The 19,145-nt window shown below is 56.0% G+C and overlaps 3 protein-coding genes across 3 annotated transcripts; 1 reads left to right on the top strand and 2 right to left on the bottom strand.

Annotated features, from left to right (window-relative positions):
* The first annotated feature begins 1,065 nt into the window (after positions 1 to 1,065).
* On the top strand, positions 1,066 to 4,381 carry LOC118685745 (transmembrane protein 121-like). The gene is given in 4 exon segments (XM_036381412.1): positions 1,066 to 1,080; positions 1,424 to 1,496; positions 1,499 to 1,527; positions 2,738 to 4,381. Coding segments are annotated over 3 exon segments (1,002 nt in total). The 5' UTR covers positions 1,066 to 1,080; positions 1,424 to 1,457; the 3' UTR covers positions 3,672 to 4,381.
* A 1,240-nt stretch (positions 4,382 to 5,621) lies between these two features.
* Positions 5,622 to 12,767, bottom strand: RRP36 (ribosomal RNA processing 36). Its single transcript, XM_054514423.1, has 7 exons — positions 12,481 to 12,767; positions 10,723 to 10,861; positions 8,286 to 8,352; positions 7,423 to 7,527; positions 7,223 to 7,297; positions 7,005 to 7,122; positions 5,622 to 6,791 (listed from the first exon to the last, which is right to left on the bottom strand). The coding sequence occupies exons 1-7, from the start codon at positions 12,542 to 12,544 to the stop codon at positions 6,652 to 6,654; spliced, it is 708 nt and encodes a 235-aa protein (XP_054370398.1). The 5' UTR covers positions 12,545 to 12,767; the 3' UTR covers positions 5,622 to 6,651.
* A 1,270-nt stretch (positions 12,768 to 14,037) lies between these two features.
* LOC118684513 (neuronal PAS domain-containing protein 4-like) lies at positions 14,038 to 19,114 on the bottom strand. The gene is made up of 7 exons (XM_054514422.1): positions 16,506 to 19,114; positions 16,271 to 16,407; positions 15,979 to 16,084; positions 15,591 to 15,837; positions 15,347 to 15,456; positions 14,794 to 14,929; positions 14,038 to 14,653 (listed from the first exon to the last, which is right to left on the bottom strand). The coding sequence occupies exons 1-7, from the start codon at positions 16,552 to 16,554 to the stop codon at positions 14,353 to 14,355; spliced, it is 1,086 nt and encodes a 361-aa protein (XP_054370397.1). The 5' UTR covers positions 16,555 to 19,114; the 3' UTR covers positions 14,038 to 14,352.
* Positions 19,115 to 19,145: the final 31 nt, after the last annotated feature.

Here is a 19,145-nt window from a genome sequence, read left to right as displayed (position 1 = left end):
ATTCCTGGCTTAGGAGAATGCTCCCACAGCCAAACTCCTTACCTTGCTGCACCTGTCTAACCCAGAGCTCTGCTCCCTTCACTCAGGACCTTCACCTGCCTGCATCAACCAGTCCACACCCACTGTGGGACACGTGAGCTAAGCCTGGATGCTGGCCCAGTGTCTCCATTTTCCAAGGACACCACAGGTTAGATTTATATGTTCCAGGTGGCAATGCCCCAGGGGATTACATCCAACAGGGACCCTACAGCTGTTCTGTCAGCATCTGGATGCAAGGAGGGCTGCACCTCCACTGGCACTCTGTCAATTGCACTTAGGTCTATATGCCTGGTTTTGCCCATAGCCCATCTCCAGAGATCTTAGAGCTTGCCCGTCTTCCAAAATACATATATCTACAATGAGCATTTCAAAGCCAGAGAGGAAATACACTGAAAAATCTTCCCTGTGTAGCTAACACCTCAATCACTTAGAAGAAAGTGTGGAGTTAAATGCAAAAAGCTGCTCAGGCTGATAGAAGAGCAGTTGCAGAGAGGTGTGTCCACCATGTAATGGAAACCTTTTGCCTTCCCTGGCCTGCTTTGCTTCCCTAGCCCACCTGTACCAGAGCCGGGTGAGGCTGGGGCTCTCCAGGACCCTGCAGACCGGCACAGCTGGGTGTCAGGCCATGTTTCCTCTGCCTTCGCCCCCCAGCAAGGAGCGGTCGCGGCCCCAGTCCCTCCCGGAGGGCTGACATCCTTGTCAGGCCAGGCTTCTCGCTGCTTCGCCTGGGGCCTCTGCCGGGCTGCGGCCCTGCGGGGTCCGGGTCTGCCCGGCGCTGGAGAGGGTGCCCATGCAGCCGGTGGTCCCGGGCGGCAGCGAGCCCGGCCAGCGTGCCCGGAGCCGGAGGAGCTGCGGGCGGCGCCGGGCCCGCGGGTGAGGCGGGGGCCGCCGCAGTCCCCGCCCGCCGCCCGCCGGGAGGGGCCGAGCGCCGCCGCCGCCGCCGCCGCAGAACCGCTGCCGCCGCCGCTGGGCCGCGCCGGGCGATGCCGCGCCGGGCCCGGGGCCGCCGCCGCCGCCCTGCGCCCCGGGGAGCCGCCCGAGGTAAGCGGGAGCCGGGGGGGCGGCAGGCCGGGCCCCGCGGCCGGCGGGCAGCGCCTGCCCCCGGCAGGCCCGGCCGCTGTGGGCGGGGGGCTCGGGGCAGGCGGGGCCGGCGCTCCCGAGGGACGGAGCTCGGCGGGGCTGTCCCCGCTCTTGGGGGCCTGGGGCTGAGCCCCGTGCTGAGCCGGGGCCTGAGGTACCCCCAGCCCCCGCGGAGGCTCGGGCAGGCCAGGCGGGTGAGCCCCCCGCCGGCCGTGTGGCATGCTCCAGATGTGCCACATCCACGGGCTCCCCCATGCCCGCCGGCCTGTGCTGCCTCCCCCTGAGAGGCACCTGTGTCTGACAGGTTCAGGCTTCGCTGCCTCCCGCAACGTGCCAGGATGCTGCTGGGCCCAGGGATGCACGACTGCGCCGGACGCCTGCTCCCTCAGCCAAAAAGCAGGAGTTCAGGTAGCTTGTGCCCAGCGCCCTGTGCCATCAGTGTCAGCACCAGGAGCAGCCGTGTGCAGGGCTGACCGTGAACCGTGCGGCCCCCATCCTGCTCCCGAGCATTTGCTCCGTGCTCAGGTGCCACCTGCACGCTGCCCCCTGGATGAGCAGGATGGTGTCCCGGGCGTGCACAGCCCAGGCGTGGCAGAGGCGGGCTCCGCGTGGGCAGCGCTGTGCCACACAGTCATCAGCCCAGCTTCATCCTCCTTTTCATCCGGGGGGCTGGCTCCCCTCCAGAGCAGCTGCCAAGTTCTTCTCTGCCTGGTGAGGCCCCAGCTCTGTCCTCCCTCCTTGCCTCTGAAGGCAGCTGCCTGCAGCTGTGCTCGGTCAGGGGGAGGGAGTCTGACAGCCCTGGTGCCGCACAAGGCAGGCAGGGTGCTTTTGGGGACAGCGCTTTGCTCTGCCCCAGCCCAGGAAAGCTGAGCATCCCACAGAAATTCAGGGCCTGCTGCAGAGCTCCTTGTGTCCTAGAGCTTTGGGATCGTGCTGCTGTTCCTTGCGTTCAGTTTGTGGTGTTGGGGCAGGGTGGGCATTGGCAATAGCTCTAGGCAAAGCTCTTGGGGGGTGTGAACCTGAAAGAAATGGAATATCCAGCCAATTTTTTCCCTCCCACCCCACAAGACAGCCAGGCTAAAAAAATCCAGGCTTCATCTTGTGCTGTGCATAAAAATAAAGAGACTAAAAAAAGCAGTCCTGGATCATAGCATTTAAGGGCCTTCTTGGGTTAAACACATAAGTCTAGTCTTAGCTTGCCTTGTGGGGGGAAAATATAAGCAGTACCACTGGCTGGGGAATCCCATGGAAAATAAGGCATGTACCCTTCATGGTGGCAGAGCCTAGTCAGTGTGATGAGCTACCAGAAAAGGCAGTGGGATCCCAAGTGCTTGACATGTCCCAGGTGTCCAGCCTGCCCCACCATGTGCTTCCTAGGAGCTGGCTTTCAGCCAGCACATGTCACCAGGATGGCCTGGTTGGTCTCAGGAGCTCTTTGGCTAGAAATATGCAAGTTTGGAACAAGCCAGGCACATAGGATGGGAGAAATCTATGAATGGCTCCCTCCCTTCTTTCAGCCACCCACAGCTGTTGAGGAGAGGGTGGCAGAAGGGGGCCCAAGGGTGGGACTGGGAAATCTCAGCAACTTCCTGATGACCCTGCCTGTTCTTCTGTGCAGGATGGTTCCCCCACCACCTGTCAGCAAGCCCCACGTGTGCCTCTCCACAGTGCTCATCATGACCAGCCTCGTCCTCATGGATGCCTACCTGGTGGAGCAGAGCCAGGGCTCCAGGAAGCTGGGCATCTGTGTCATGGTGGCAGTGGGTGACATTTGCTTCCTGCTGGTCCTCCGCTATGTGGCTATCTGGGTTGGGGCAGAGGTAAAGACAGCTAAGCGAGGATATGCCATGATCCTCTGGTTCCTCTACGTCTTCGTTCTGGAGATCAAAGTCTACTTTGTATACCAGAATTACAAAGCTGACCGGAAAAGCTTGGATCTCATCGCCCGCAAAGCGCTGACCTTGCTGCTCTCCATCTGCATCCCAGCTCTCTACGTGCTCTTGGTGGCCACGGAGCACATGGAGTACGTCAGAACGTTCAAGAAGAAGGAGGATCTCCGCAACCGCCTTTTCTGGGTCATTGTGGACATGCTGGACGTGCTGGACATCCAGGCCAACCTGTGGGAGCCCCAGAAGAAAGGGCTGCCGCTCTGGGCTGAGGGCATCATGTTCTTCTACTGCTACATCCTGCTCCTGGTCCTGCCCTGCGTGTCCCTGTGCGAGATCAGCATGCAGGGCATCGGCATCGTGCCGCACCGCATGATGCTGTACCCCATGCTCAGCATGCTCACCGTCAACATCGCCACCATCTTCATCCGAGGCAGCAACATGGTCTTCTTCAGGGATGCCCGGGTCTCCAGCATCTTCATGGGCAAGAACATGCTGGCCATTGGGATGAAGGTCTGCATGTTCGTGCAGTACCAGCGGCACCAGCACCACGCGCCCCCGGGGCCGGACCCGCAGCACAGCACCCCAGCCCAGCCACCCTCGGGGCCGCGCAAGGCCCGGGACCAGCCTGCCTGCCCCGAGGAGCTGGCCCAGGACAACACGTGACGAGCCAGCAGGAGCTACAGCCTGGCCATCCCCACGCCTGGCCGTACCCACAAACCTGGGGCAGGCTGCGGAGCTCCCTGCCTGGACAGAGGGCAACGACCCTGCTCCCTCCTCCCCTGGGTGAAACTGCTCAGGGCCCCGAGGGGCGCATGGCGAGGGCCCCTACAGCAGCCTCTGCAAGGCTGCAGAGCAGTTGGGAACCTCAGCACCCTCTGCAAGGCTGCAGAGCAGTTTGGAACCTCAGCAGCCTCTGCAAGGCTGCAGAGCAGTTTGGAACCTCAGCAGCCTCTGCAAGGCTGCAGAGCAGTTTGGAACCTGAGCAGCCCACCTGGTAAAACAGCGGAGCAGGCGATGAGGCCAGGGCCGCCTGCCATGAGGTGTGTCTGGGTGAGGCCAGGCAGCCCCACCCGGTGCCAGGCTCCCTGCCAGTGCTCCCTGTGCAGCACTGCTCTCTGGCCAGCCAGGCTGCTGCACGGGGACACAGCGGGTCACCCACTTTTCTGTTGTGGTTGGCCCTGGCTTCAGTGTGGTCCTTGGCAGCAGCCTGCTCCCCACTGTGTGAGCTGAGGTCCCCATGCAGGGGGAGCAAGGCCTGGGCCTCCCCCTGCTGTCACCCCTCTCAGCCAGCTGCAGGCTTGGGGGGACCCAAAAAGGGGTGACTGTCCGTTTTTTGTATCTCCCTCTTTGCAATAAAAGACCTGAGCCCTGCAGCCTTTTCCTGTGTGTGTCCCTGCCAGCAGGCAGATCTCCCCCACTCTTCTGGGGGCCTCGAGGGGCTGGGTGTCTGTTCAGCTGCAGAGCATGTGGAGAGGCTCACTCAGTGACCACCTAGGGCTGGGCACAGCATCCCAGGCCACTGGCTCTGGAGCCATTCCTCCTGGCCCACAGGTCATGTGAGTGTCTGGTGGGCTCTGAGGGTGTCACTGACAGGGTGTGTGGCAGTGTTGTCAGCCATCAGTGCAGTCACATCAACTGGGACCAGTCATGCCCAGGGACACCCACAGCAAGTGCTCTCACTCCAGCTGCAGGGACACCAGTGCGTATCTGCCCAAATTGCCTTGAACAAAGGAAAACAAGCCAACTGCTTGAGGCTGGGAGGCTACTGGAAAGAGCAACTCCCCAGCTGCTGGGCATGTTGGAAGCATCTGCTTCCCTTGGAGCTGGTGCTGTGATGCTGCCTCCTGCCCAATACCCTGAGTGGCACCTCAGGCCTGGCTGAGCTGGAAATGCCCCAGGGCATTCCCACTGGATAACTTCCCCTGCTGAGGCTGCTGGGCCAGGAGCTGGCAGGCACACGGGCCACAGGCTCACTGCTCACCACCACTGAGCAGAAGCAGGTGACATCCCAGCGAGGATGTCCTCCTTGCAGGCAGGCACAGGCTACAGCAGGAAGACCTTAAGTTCCAGAGGGGCAGGAGGGGAAAGCAGGACCACTTTGGGGGTGCACCTGCTGCACCAGACCTACAAGCAGCAGGGGATGGGGACACAGGGAGTCAGGAATGCTGAGGAGTGACCCCTCAGCGAGGCCCTGGCAGCAGGTCTCTAGCCAAGCTGGCACATCCCATGTCTACTGCCTTCCCCCAGTTCCACCAAGTCCTCTCACCAGAGTAGAACTTGCATCACCCACAGGAACTACAGTAGAGGTAAGTGGTTCAGCAACATCCTCAGGCTGGCTGACCTGCTCCTTGCTCCATGTTTTGCTCCCAGCAAGATTGTCCCCAGGCCCCAAACACCTGTGGCCACCCACAGAGCACAGCTGTGCCCAGGCAGTCTCCCAGCACACTGACCTGTCACACTGGGGTTACCTGAGCCATCCCCTTGTCAGCACAGCCATGGCAGACAGGGGAAAAAAGGAACAAGGAGAAGCAAGAGGGCTGGTGGGATATTGGAGAGAGGCACTGACTCCCCTAAGGTCAAACACTTTTGACTGCAACAAACTGACAGTGGGAATAAAGGAAAACAGGTACTTTACTCCATACAGATCAGTTTCCTAGAAGCACCAATAACCCTGTGGAGATGACCCTGAGAAACCAAGCTGCTCTGAAGAGAGATCCCAAGCAGCAATAGCTGAGCAGTCACAGCATGCCCTGTGTATGAGGAAGGCCAGGCACACCTAGATCTGCATCACCAGGAGCAGCCCACAGGAGTGATCGTCTCACCTTTACTCATCTCTTGTGAGATTGCTTCCAGCACTGATCCATGCTGGGCCACCAAAAGATAGCTGTTGGTTGTCTGGGCTGACTCCAGTTGAGTTTGTGAAAGGTGTCAGAGGCTGGAGCACTGCTAGGAAAGGCTGAGGAAACAGGATTCATTCACCCTTAGGAAGAAAAGACTTTGGGGAGACCTTACAGCACCCCTTTCCCACTCACCCCTCAGACCTGTGACAAAGCTGCTGAGAAGACAGACCCAGGCACTTCGCTGACAATAAGATAATGATTGTGGACTAACACCAGGCAGGTTTCCTGGATGAGGGAACAAAAAGTTCCATCTTGAGAACCTGAAGCAGTAGAGCAGAGGCCAAGAGAGGTGAAGGCATCTGTCCTTGGACATTACCAGATCCCACCAAAGCAGCCCTGAGCAACCTGGTCAGGGTTGCTGCTCTGAGTAGGGATTGTCCCACATCCTTTTCTGCCTCCGTGGAAGTCTGAGAGAACCTGGAGCAGAGCCAGCAGTGTAGGGCAGGACTCACGCTTTCCTTGCTGGAGTTAGAAATGAGCAGGTGCAAGGGCAAAGCCAGCTGTCATCACCATCAGCATCTGCATGACACACTTGTCACCACCCAGGCATGATCTACACCACAAGCAAAGCAGATACTTCAGCTACAAAAAAGAAAGTAGTTCCTTCAGTTCAGCCCCTGCTCTGCTGCCTTACAGCATCACTGTACAGTGGAAGGCAGATCCTGGGAAGAGGGATAACCATCCTCCAGGCCTGGCCAAGGCAGAATGAGCCAGTGCCAGACAACAGCACAACTGTCCAACAGTCACAAGTTCTTCTGTGAGGGCAGATGGCGCTTGTCTTTGATGGCATTCCTCTTCCTCTTCTTGTTCAGGAAGCTCTCCAGCTTTCCACTCCTCTTCAGCTCTGCATACTTCTCAGCTAGCTCCAATTTCCGCTTCTCAGCTGCAGAGCAGAGGGAAGTCGAGTTTTAAACCAAAGCCCCAAAACATCTCTCCCTCCCTGGTCCAGGCTTAGCTTCTCCCTTGAGCAGCAGCACTAGAACAATTCCCCCACAGCTGTGTGGAATAGTATGGACACCTTGCTCCCAGTGCTTGAATTCCTGCCAGCAGTTCTCCCTCTAGATCCCCCTGCAGCATGCTCACTCTGAGTACTTACATTTCTTTAGGAAGAAAGGTTTCTTTCCCTGCTTGGCCAATTCCCTCTGTTGTCTTTTCAAAGACAGCTCCCTCTCTCTCAACTTCTGCTGTTTTTTCTGTGCCTGTTCCTGCTGTGTCTGTGCAAAAAGGATGGCCTGTGTCAGCACTGAGGCAGACCTCAGGTGACACATCCTCTCTCCCAGTGCCCCCCAGAGAGGAGATGCTCACTGAACTCACCATACGGTTCAGGAGCTGCTGGAGTTTCTCCTTCTGTTCCACGTTCCGGCATTTCTTCAGCTGCTTCTGAACCATCTGAAGAAGAAGAGAGGAGAAAGCTGCATCACTGCCTGCCTGTCACATCCCCTGTGAAAAGCCTTTGAAGAAGTAGCCCCTGCCAAGCAAGGTTCTTCCAGGCAAGGACAGGCACAGAGCATCACCTCCTTCTCCTGCTTCTTGATGCTGTCCAGGAAGCTGTATGTCTTCATAAATATTTCAGGCTTATACTCTCCAGACAGGTCATCAAATCGAGGGTCTCTCTGGACCTGTCAGCAGGGAAGGCAAGAGCTGTAGCCAGTGTTACCCTGTTAACAGTCTGCTTACTCTCCCTTCATGTATCAGCCATTTTTCCCCCCAGCAATGTTATGCTCCCACCACTGAAATATCTGCAGTTGGCATAGATCGAGTACGATGGTCAAGGTGGCATCCCCAAGGTCATGCCTGCATCAAGTTTATCATGCAACAGACATCTCCATGTGCCAGTCTGCCACCCAGGAATATCCAAGAATAACAGCAGGAGTGCTGCTGTCAAACACCTGCAACTCCCAGACCAAGAGCTGGATGAATATGTGTTGTCAAGGTGATGGATTTGGGAACTCATACCTATCTAGATTTTCACAGATTAACTGGGTCAGGTCATGCAAAAAGGGAGGGACAAAAAGAGGTCTCTAACTGTGGGAATTACCATATTCCAATGATCCAGCAATATCAATAAGTCAAAAGTTAGATTCAGATTGGAAAGTAGATGGACATCTGAACTTGTGGGATTAGAACTGAACAATAACCATGGTTTGCAGTGGAACTGTCATTGGTGGCTGTCATTGCACCTTCTAGAAACATCTGGGTCACAAACTCTCAAGTTAACCTGCAGCTGCTCCAACCCACCCATTGTTCTCCCCAGGGAAACACTGTCACTGTCTGCACTCCCCAGTGGTCCAGCCCTGTCCTCCAGGAGTACCCTGTGCCATCTGCAGCAGCCCCATTCCCAAGTGTGTGCCCTGGGCTGAGGAGGGGCAGCACCCACCTTCTTCCTAACAGGGACCACTTGTCGCAGGAAAGGTACAGGCTTCTTGGCTGACATCTCCAATGGCCTGAAAACAAGAAAAATGGATTTAAGAGGAGCAAATGTCAGAATGAGGCCCAAGCTAATATGCTGGAAGGTCATCCAGACCCTCAGAAGAACATTACTGCACAAGAGATTCTCCCAGCTCAATCCTTACCATGATATAGAAAGCAAAGAGGGGGCTCAGTCAAAAGCCACAGAAGGCTACAACAACCAAGTATATCAATATGTGGTTAAAACAACCCTACAAAGAACCTGGAACAGCTCCTCTGTATCAAGTGAAAACCCACCACCTGCATCAATAATGTGTTGTACTGATTATTCCTCTCATGAAGTCACAGAATGGCTGGGGGTGGAAGGAACCTTTCCTAAAGCAGAGTCACCTAGAGCAGATTGCACACGATTGCATCCAGGTGGGTTTTAAATATCTCCAGACAAGGAGACTCCACAACCTCACTGACCACTTGTTCGAGTGCTCAGTCACCCTCAGAGTGAGGAAGTTTTTCCTCATATTCAGGTGAAACTCCCTGTGTTTCAGTATTGTCCCTTGCCTGTCACTGGATGCCACTGAAAAGAGCCTGGCCCCATCCTCTTGACACCTGCCCTTTACATATTTCCAGTGATAAGGTCCCCTCTCAGTCATCTCTTCTCCAGGCTAAACAGTCCCAGCTACTTCAACCTGTTGTCACAGGAGAGATGCTCCAGTTCCCTAATTTTTTTTTTTTTTTTTTTTTTGCCCTCTAGTGGATTCATCCTCTCCAGGAACTCCACATCTCTCTTGTGCTGAGGATCCCAGAACTGGGCACAGCACTCCAGACTGGCCTCCCCAGGGCTGAGCAGAGGGGCAGGATCACCTCCTTACCTGCTGGCACTGCAGTTCCTAATGCAGCCCAGGGTCCTGTTGGCCTTCTTGTCCCCCAGGGCACTGCTGATCCAAGGACAGCTTGCTGTCCACCAGGACCCCCAGGTCCTTCTCTGCAGAGCTGCTGCCCTGTAGGTCACCCCAGCCTGTGCTGGTGCCTGGGCTTGTTCCCCCCCAGGTGCAGGAGCCTGCCCTTGCCCTTGCTGAATTCCAGGAGGTTCTTTGTGCCCAGCCTGTCCAGGTCTCATGGAATGGCAGCACAGCCCTCTGTGGATCAGCTACTCCTCCCAACTTTATGCTGACAGCAAACTTGCTGAGGGACAGCTGCTGAGAGCACCCACAGCCAGCCACAAGTGATGCTGGGAAGGAGCACAACCCTACAGGCACAAGTTTTCCAAATCCCTCTCAGGGCAGTGCTCAGTGTATTCTCACATCCTCTGAGGCTCCAACCCTGCACAATGCTCTGGAGTCACTGCTGAAACCAGCTCAGTGCCAGGGGATTTCCCTGAAGCCCTTTCTTTAAGAAGCTCACTTCCATAACAAAAACATTAGAGAAAAAGCATGTGGGATTTACAGCAATACATTACTTAAAGGATTAGAGGAATTAAACAAAAGCAGAATTATGCAAACTGTGTGGCAGAAACAGAGACACTGAGAGAAGATGTTGCACTACACAAAATCCCCCGGAGTCTTGGGTAAAATGTAAAGCAGAAAGTTATCCTAACCAACTCTTTATGGCAGGAGAAATGTATTTTGTGTTCTCTGCTTTGTGCAGGAGAAATGTATTTTGTGTTCTCTGCTTCTGCATTGAGCAGAGATTCAGAAATAAGATGGGGAGTGCCAGTGTAAGAGAGGAAACCCATTCAAATCACCTGGGTGCCACTTTGAGGACTGAAAACTACCTAATTACTGCAAATAAGGGGTAAGGGTATTGCTGTTACCAGTGGGGGCCTGTGGAGAACTGTAAAAAGGTATGATAGCTTTTGTTGTGATGAATACAGGGAAAAGTATGTGATGGCAAGCACTGTAGAGAGGGAATAAAGGAAAATGAACACGGACAAGCCACAGATGAGACAGCAACAGAAGGATGAATGGAATTCCAGAACAATTGTCTGTGACTGTAACTCCAGCCAGTGAGAACCAGGCAGAAGATACTGATAAGCTGGAAGGGGTTTAGGAACCAGCAGGGCAACTATTTCAGGTCACGGTGGACACTGTCATAGAGCTTGAGAAGCACACCATGCCAAGGGTTACAAGTGCCTTAATTTAGAGGGTATAAAGGCATTGAGTGCAAATTTAACTGTCAAGTGACAGGTGGCTGCTGGGGATTTGAAGAGAACAGGATATTAAGAGCTCTGAAAACAGCACCAGACCATTCCCAAATGAAACTACAGTGACAGGCATTATTGTCCAGTACATTAAAGGAGATCTATGCCAGCTCCAAGGCAACATCACTGCCGTGAGGAGCTCCCAGTGTAATTTCTGGAATGCAGAGAGCACACATACACATTTTTGATCACAAAAGAGCCTCTTTACCCCTTTTTGCCTTGTTGCTGCTTCAGTGTAGCTTTGGCAGGCTTTGCAGTTTTCTTCCCACCAGGCACCTTCCTGCTCACTCTCGTCCTTGCATCACTCTGCACCCGCAGGAGCTCCTCAAAAGACAGGTCAGACTGATCTGGAAGAGAGCACAGGGCACACCTGAACTGAATAGCTTCTCAAGGCACTTCTTACCCCCAAACTCCCCCAAGAGGGATGCCTCAGAGCTTGGGACAGTGACACAAGCATAGTGGTGCCATCCCTGTACAACTGCACAGCAGGAAGAAACCACTGCATCTCTCAGCCTCTGATTCCTCTCCCGTTGATCACTTCAGTCTCTATCACTAGAACAGAGCAGCCTCCCCCTCTCCCCAGAGTGTCTTTGCTTCTCTCTCCACTCAACAGCACACACAAGACCAGTACAAAGCTTTTACCTGGTACAAAGAGCAGCACGAGCTCTACACTGGGCACTGCGAATTCTGAGGGGTCACCTCTCAGTCCTCACTTTCCCACTTTAATGTTTCTTTAATATCCCTTAATGTCAGTAACCTTTAATGCTTCTTATAACCAGAATGCAAAAATATTATCATCTCTATTATCATACTATTCTTTATTCTAGATTTGTACTTCTAGGTGTTCAGAACCAACAACTGAAAGCATTTCTTCAGTCAGCACTTGGATATACCCATTCCACTCGGGGTTTGCACTGTGTCCCTTCTGGAAGGGAAAGCCTTGTAGCCCACTCGCTCCCAAACCCTTCCCACACAAACACAAAACCCTGTCCCATGAGTGAGGTTTGTGTGTGCTCTGCCAAATTCAGGAAGCAGCATGAGGTCAGTCACACTGGCTCAGAGCATGGACTCATCCCAAGCACTCTCATCCTGGCAATAACCAAGACCTTCAGAAACAACTCTCATCATCCAGAAAGCATCAAGGGCACAGCCAAGAGCTGCCTCAGTAAATGTTTTCATTTTGCTTGTTCTGAATGCTCAGGAACTCTGCTCTGATGATGCTCATTAGTGCTCTGAGGTGGGATACAGGAACAGGGACTATCCAGTCTGCTGCACAAGGGACAAAGGAAATGTGAATACAGCATGATTTCATTGCACTGCTTCCCCTAAACACCGCCCCCAGTCCAAATTCTGAACAAGGACAGCCAAAAGGACAAATAAAGCATTAAAAGAAAGGAACTATGATGTGGAAGATACTCTCAGCACTTGATGAAGACAGGCACCATCACTTGCACTCCAATATTCCATTTGGCTGAAATTCCAAAACAATACTGTTTACGTAGCAAAGACTTAAATGAAAATTAGATAAAGACACCATATAAAATGATGCCAAAAGGAGATTTGGTATAAATCAGACAAAGCAAAGGCATGCAGAGTTTCCATGATAAAGTATTTCATCACTGGTACAGGAGACCAAACCTGACTACCTAAAACCTGATAGGGAAAATGATTTCCACATGGTACTATCAGTCCACAAAATACATCCTACTGCCTATTTCTAGAAGAGTGAACTAACCACTCACAGTGATAAAAACATCACTATAAAAAAAAGAAGCCTGTTCTGGAGCAGAAGTGAATGGCCCCAGCAGGCATTCACTGCTGGGCAGCAGATTTGGCAACTGTGTGTGTGAAAAGGTTCTAGTTTAAAAGGCAGGGTTAGCTTATTTTCCTTGTTCCTTGCATTCTTGCTTGAGGACCTAATTTCCCAATTTTTTCATACCTTTTTTCCCCTTAGTATATAACTTACCTGTTCTCTGCTGTCTCTGTTGTCCATTTAATTTTCCCTCCTGCCACTTTTTCCCTTCATCCATTATTTTGTGGATTGTTTCCTTCTTTTTGCACCTCTTGATAAGCTACTGTTACCTGCAGATAACAGGGGCATTTCCTGCTCTCAAGCACAGCCTCCTCATGTTTCCTCTCCTCCCACAGACTCCTGTGGCACATGGACACCTTGTGCCTTCCTCAGCTGAACCTGCAGGGAGCTATACCACCTGCAGAGCACACAGATGGCCTAAAGAAACGCCTGATATCTGCCCAGTCGTTCCCTGCTGAGACAAAATCAGTGCTGGACTCCAATAGAACTCCTCCTGCTCCAGAAACAAGATCACAGAGTGCCCTGACAGATGGCAAAAGCAAAACTGCTGCTCCCATTCCCATCCAGCTGTGGGAAGGAAAGAGTGCCTGCCAGTGATCCTCTCTCTGAGCTTTGCTCACCATTTCCTCACCAGAGGAAAACAAAATGCCTACATCAGATGGCAAGGCACCTTGCCCACCTCTGAATCCCACTGCCAAGATGTCACCTCCAGAGATGTGCCTTCCCCACAGACACACCCTGGAGACCCTTCCACAAGGAACCAGTGACTCCTCACACCCGTGACACACTATGTTGTGCCTGCAGCTAACACCAGTGCCCACTCCCTCAGGATTCCCTTCAAGGGCTTTTGTGGTATTTTTTGTAAGGTTTTCATTCTCTCTCGGATCGTTCTGAGACGAGGAAAACAAACTGTGTTGGCTGCAGTGGATGAGAACCCCCACCCCCTCAGCCCACACAGCCGGGCATCGCCTGCTCCTTCCCCTCTGCTGTGCTGTGAGGGCCTCTCCAACTCCTGCACATCTGAACTGGCACACACATTGTCCCCGAGATGTGCGACGTGTGACATCTTCCACAGCAACCTGGCATGGAGCGAGGTGCGCCCCTGCCACGGCAGGGCGGGTGGAGTTAAATGGGTGAGCTTTAAGGTCCCTTCCAAGCAAACCATTTAAATTCCCCGCACTGGGAAGGACACTGGGGACAAGCGGCCCCTACACGAGTTTGTTCCAGGGACCTCTCACCCAACCCTGCTGCTGCTCAGCTGGGCAGAAGCTGGGATACCAGAGGGCACCGAGCTCTTTGGCAGCTCCTATCCCACCAAACGAGCGCCGGGAGCCGCGCCCGGAGCCGAGACTGCCGCCTTTCCCGGAGTCGCTCCCGCCGGGTCCCCTCACCTTTCCCGCCAGCCCCCGCCACGCTCCCGCCGTCGTCGCTCTCGTCGCTGGAGCCAGAGCTCTCCTCCGCCGGCTCCAGCCTCCCGAGCGCCTGCTCCGCCGCCGCCTCTTCCTCGCTCTCTGTGGCGACGCCGGCGGCGACTCGTCCCCGTGCCCGGCCCTGTCCCCGTCCCCATCCCGGCCCCTCACGGCGCGGCCCCATCGCCCCCGGAACGGCCCGCGCGGCACCGGCGGAACCGGAAGCGGAGCAGAAGCGGTCACGTGGGGGAGAGGCGTTTATTGTCTTTTTTTTTTTTTTTTCTTTGTATTTTTTTTTTTTTTTAAGAAAAAATCCTTCCTTTCTGCGGAATGGGTCACGTACACAAAGGCCCTGGCGATATCCAGCTAAGTAGTCAATAAGTATTTTTAAGTGCAAGATCTGGATCCCTTTGCGCTGCTGGACTGAGCCGTCCTGGTGGCGGATTTATCGCAGCCCAGACTAAGTTTCTAATGCGAGCACCAAGTGTACGGAACGAAGGCTTGCCATGGCCTCCAGCTGGATCAGCTACAGCTGTCAGAAGTGACCAGCAGGCTGAAATGTGGTTACACACAGCGGCCTGCATTAGGACAGGTACAGCCAGCAGACCAAGGGGTATCAGCATCCCTGAACACTCCACACCTGTGGGAGCACACTTGGAATGCTGCACCCTATTTTCTGCTCGAAGGGAAACCGAAGGAACTGGGCAGGAGGGTGCAGCAGAGAGTTTCCAAGGCAGACAGAGGCATCGTCCTCGGCTTCCTCGGGCCGAGGCCAGCGGCAGGGCACGGCGGCGGCCGGCGGCGAGAGGCTGTCGGCCAGGGCGCGGAGCTGCTCGGCCAGCCGGCCCAGATCCCGGCCCGCGGGCGGGGCGGCGGCGCGGGGCTGCCGGGCGCGCAGGTGGGCTGCCTCCTCCTCCCTGCGGCAGACACGGGGTAAGGGACAGCCTGGGGACCCTGGCTGAGCACCAGGTGCAGGTGATGCAGAACCACCCCCCGAGTTCCCGCTCACCTGAGGCAGCGGCAGGTGATGCAGCCCCACCCCCGAGTTCCCGCTCACCTGAGGCAGCGGCAGGTGCAGGTGATGCAGCCGCCGTCCCGCCGCGCCCACACGCGCAGCCAGCTCCAGGCGCGGTCCCTGCGCAGCACTCGCAGCACGGCGGTCCCCGCTGCCGGCCCGGCCCCGGCCCCCAGCGCTGCGGGGAAGGGAAGGGACTGCGTGAGCCGGCAGCAGGGCACGGCCCCGGGGTGCCGGGAGAGCCCCGCAGGCTGCCCCGATGGGCTCTGCCGCCGGCCCCAGCGGGACAGAAGCAACACAGAGCAGAGTCAGGTCCATAGCAGTCCTGCTCTCCCAAAGAGATGGGGCTCAGGTGGGCTTGTCCTTCTTCTGTATACTGTGGCAAAGCAGGATGCCCACCCCCAGCTTGGAAAATACTTATAGACAGTGTATGGGGTATGTAATCACTTCCCCACTTCATCCCTTTGGAGCAGGGAGTCACAACAGGGAGGGCTGAATTCCCTTTGTCGCTGCTGCTGTCGGATAGCCACGTTTTGGGCATAACCAGACCACGGAGCCAGGGGACATTATGCACATTCCTGGGTGTGACACTCACCCACGGCCCTGTGCTGGGCAGCTGCCAGCTCAGCATCCTCAGGGTGCAGGAGGCTGTACCACGACTGACCGACCAGCTCCTCCCGGTGGTAGCCGAGGTGGTAGGTGACACTGGGGAAGACAAGGGGAGTGGGGACTGAGTGCTGTACGGAGCCTGCATCCCATACACAAGCTTGGTGAAGGGAAATGATTCTTGCTGCCTGAGATGTACAGCTGGGGCTGTGGTGCGAGCAGGCACCCCTCACCTCTCCGTGACATCGATAAAGGTCATGTCCAGTAGATGCATGCTCTGGAATATGTCATCCTGGGAAGCAGCTTCGCCATCTGTGGGCGACTGTACAAGGGGTGTGCAGAGAGCCAGGAAGGCTGTGGTGGAGGGGGAGGGTGGCCAGCGCAGGGCCACAAAGCGCCCGCACACTGCCACGACCCGATTGCCCCCATGCTGCAGCCGGAAGGCCTTGGATGTGCGCATCTCGCTGACAAAAGTGACTTCTGCAGGGACACACACCATTCAGAGTGGGTCAGGATCTCCCTCACTCTGCTCCCAGCAGGGCTGGCCCTGCTCTCAAACTACTGCCAAGGGCCAGAGCAGAGTGGCAAGATCTATGAGATGGCATCCGAGGCCTCCCTTACCCCTGCCAGGCTCCTCCCGGGCAAGGAGGAGCTTCTTGTGCACATCCTCTCCCACTCGCCCATCCAGGATGTCAAAGACCGTGTCCCCCTGGGCGAGCAGCTCCACCTGACAAACAGAGAGCTGCCCTCAGAGACTGTGCCTGTCTCAGTGGGCCCTGGCTGCCATTGTGGGTGCACAGCCTGCTGAAGCCACAGCCCAGTGTCTGCTGGGGCAGCTGTGCCGTGTAGGCAATGAAGGCACCAGGATGGGTATGGGGATGGTGACTGCAAATGCCCAGTGAGCAGGCCTTACCACGGAGAGGCCCAGGACCTGAGCCACGTTCTCTGAGATGTAGACCAGCTTGCTGTCTGCTGAGAGCACAAGCAGAAACCCCGGGAGCAGGGAGAGTAGTTCTGTGCCAAGGGCCGGTCCCGTAGGAGGAGCCAAGCCTGCAGGAGGATGAGGGTGAAGGGTTGTCTTGGATGAGGCAGGGGCAGTGCCCTACACAGAGCCAAGCGAGTGTGGAGTACAGCAGTGCTGAGGGTACCTGGAGGGAAGAGCTGAGCCCCCCGCAGCCGGAGGCACACCAGAGCCATGGTGTGCAGGTAGGAGAGCCGCTCCTTTTCCTGTGCAGAGATGGGCAGCAGGGAGCGCAGCGCCTGCAGCTCCGCATTGATCTGGTCTCGGCGAGCCTTGGAAGCGCTCTTGGTTGACCTGCAAAGCCAACCATCTGGGACACGTGTCCAGGGAGGGCAAGGGACAGCGTTCCCTGCCTGTCATTGTGGGAAGAATTGCCAGCTCGGGCATATGGAGTGGAGATGCTCAGCACCCGTGCCAGCTGCTGCCTCTAGGAGAGCAAACCTTGTGGGCACAGGCAGAGGTGCTCAAGCCTACCCAGGGGCAATTGCTGCTGGTATGGCTGGTGCCTCTCCTTCTGGGCACCAGGTTGGACAATGACCTGTGCCTTGGTGGGGAGCCCATGTGACACAACCTCCCCACCAGGATGGAAAGTACATCCAGTGCTGGAATGTGCACCCCAGCCCAGTACAATATACCTTTCCTCATAAACCACCTAAAATACCTCCTCCCCATGCACTAGCTGGCAGTCCCGCTGTTCCAGGCTGGTGTCAGCACCTTGCAAGGGCCATCAGAGCGCACAGCAGCTACCCCGGGGTTCTGGGAGGCCATCGCAGCCCTGAGGGAGGGCAGGAGGTGGGAGAGAGCTCACCTGAACGGCCTCGGGGCGCTGGGCGCCTGCTTGGCCCTCGCGGGCAGGCAGCTCATCTCTGCCTGCAGTGGCCGGTGGCAGTGGCTGCAGAAGATGGTCATGCTGCCGGGGCTGGGATGGCTGGAGCTGGCAGGGAACCGCTGGCAGGGAACCGCAGCCTCCTTCGCCTCCGGCTGTGGCTGAACCTGCTGACCCTGCTGCTCCTGGCCTCCTTTTGTAGCCTCCTGGGGTGCAGAGGCCAAGCCACTCACGGGCGAGAATTACCTCTTGTGACGCAACTCCAAACAGCTCGGGGCTATTTTTAGAAGGCAGGCTGCTAAAAATAGCCCTTGCAACCAGTTGAAATTTGAGAGGGGAAGTAATAAAAGGAAGCCAGGGTCTTTAAAGCAAACCTGCCGCTCAGGAGGGGGCAGTGACAAAGGCAGCAGGGATCTCCCTGTGGGGCACACATCTGCCCAGCTCCTGCCAGCCCTAGAGAACATCCTGTGTCAAGTCTGCCTGACTGGGAGCTGCTCTCCAGCATCACTGATGACTGACCTGGGTGCTGGGAGAAGGAGCTGATAAGAAAATAGAAGTGGAGACACCAGGACCACGGTGGTGAGCAGTGTGCCATGCCTAGGCCTGTAGTAGGTTCCTGGCAGAGGCAGGTTAGAGCCACAGCACCCCTGAACCCAAGAGAACCCTTGAACAGGAGAGGGGTGTTAGTGACCCCTCTCCCTGATGAGCCCCTTTCCTTCCCAGAGGAGACTTGTCCCCGACAAAGGTTTGCTCTCCTAGAGGCAGCTGGCAGTGGGTGCTGAGCCCTTTCTGAGGCTGATTGTCTCCACTCGCTGCCCCAGAGACTGAGATTCCTCCCAGTGACAGAACTGAGGGCCTCTGTGCTCAGCACCACAGCCCAGCACAGGGACTCTGGGTGTTAGGGGGCATTTCTGAGTGCCTGGCAGCCTGCAAGGAGAGTATGCCTGGTGCTTTAGTGCACAGCAAAAAAACTCCACCATTTATTTCACAGCTTGAGAGAGGGCCTGTGGCTGAGGCAGCTGATAGAAGGAGGGAGTTAGAGCTGCTGGACAACACATGGGAAATGTTCTCCTAAGTGCTCTTGGTAACCTGCAGGTGCCAAGGACCACAAAGAATGAGGCCAGGCTGGGGCTGCTCCCCCTCAGCCAGATGTGCCGTCACAGCACACCCTGTTTCCCTCCAGGCCAACGATGCTCATCACCTTCACAGCAAAGTGCTGCCAGTGTGTGAAGAACAAGCTCTTGTCACCATTGTGGGGCTTTCTGTTCTCTTGCCACGGGGTTTCACTGCTCTCACATCACTCCAGACTGCTCCATTGTGCTTGCATTGGCCACCTCCTGCAAGCTGAGGAGCCCAGGCACCTACCTGCAACCTTGTGCTGCTGGATGAGCACTCATCCCTGGCCATGTGCCAGCCTTCAGGGCAGCAGGGGAGACAGCCTGGGCCCTCTGCCACCCAGGTTCCTGGCATGCAGCCACCACCATCTCAGCAGCCCCTGTGACTTTACATCCCAGGACACGGCCTGAGTGCTTCCTCAGCTTTCTCTGCTCTAGCCCCACTACAGTTGCCACTGGAGCTCCTCTTCACATCGGACACCTCACACTGGTGGGAAAGGGCTTCAGCACAGCCCTCTGTGCCACCCAGGAAGGCTGTCACAGGCATCCCTCCACCTCCAGCCCTGAAGCAGGAAGGTCCAGAGCACCCACCTACCTGAGGCAGTGCAGCCCAGAAGACATACAGCATTTTCCTTCTGTCCTCTTGCAGGACAGCACAGCTCTGGGCAGGAGGCAGGTACCCCATGGCAGTGCTGCTGGGGGGGCCCAGCTTCCCTTCCCCACCCCAGGCAGGGCTGTGGCTCACATCAGCCACTGCCTGCTGCTGCCACAAGCCACCAGTGGCCTGCAGCAGCTTCAGGGAAAAGCACCTGGTTCAGTCACTCCC

This window comes from Molothrus ater, chromosome 3 (genome assembly GCF_012460135.2).
Source record: "Molothrus ater isolate BHLD 08-10-18 breed brown headed cowbird chromosome 3, BPBGC_Mater_1.1, whole genome shotgun sequence".
NCBI lineage: Eukaryota > Metazoa > Chordata > Aves > Passeriformes > Icteridae > Molothrus > Molothrus ater.
This window is presented reverse-complemented; position numbering and strand designations above follow the sequence as displayed.

Bases quoted from the DNA above. Each gene is read 5' to 3' on its own strand.
- RRP36 (XM_054514423.1), bottom strand. From the start codon at position 12,544: ATGGATGAAGGGAAAAAGTGGCAGGAGGGAAAATTAAATGGACAACAG. The intron at 7,528-8,285 runs GTGGGTGCTGCC...CCCTGCTGACAG, and splicing joins TGGTCCCTGTTAGGAAGAAG to GTCCAGAGAGACCCTCGATT. The intron at 7,298-7,422 runs GTGATGCTCTGT...CTTCTTCTTCAG, and splicing joins TCAAGAAGCAGGAGAAGGAG to ATGGTTCAGAAGCAGCTGAA.
- LOC118684513 (XM_054514422.1), bottom strand. From the start codon at position 16,554: ATGGCTCTGGTGTGCCTCCGGCTGCGGGGGGCTCAGCTCTTCCCTCCA. The intron at 16,408-16,505 runs GTACCCTCAGCA...ATCCTCCTGCAG, and splicing joins GGCTCAGCTCTTCCCTCCAG to GCTTGGCTCCTCCTACGGGA. The intron at 15,838-15,978 runs GTAAGGGAGGCC...GTGTCCCTGCAG, and splicing joins CCGGGAGGAGCCTGGCAGGG to AAGTCACTTTTGTCAGCGAG.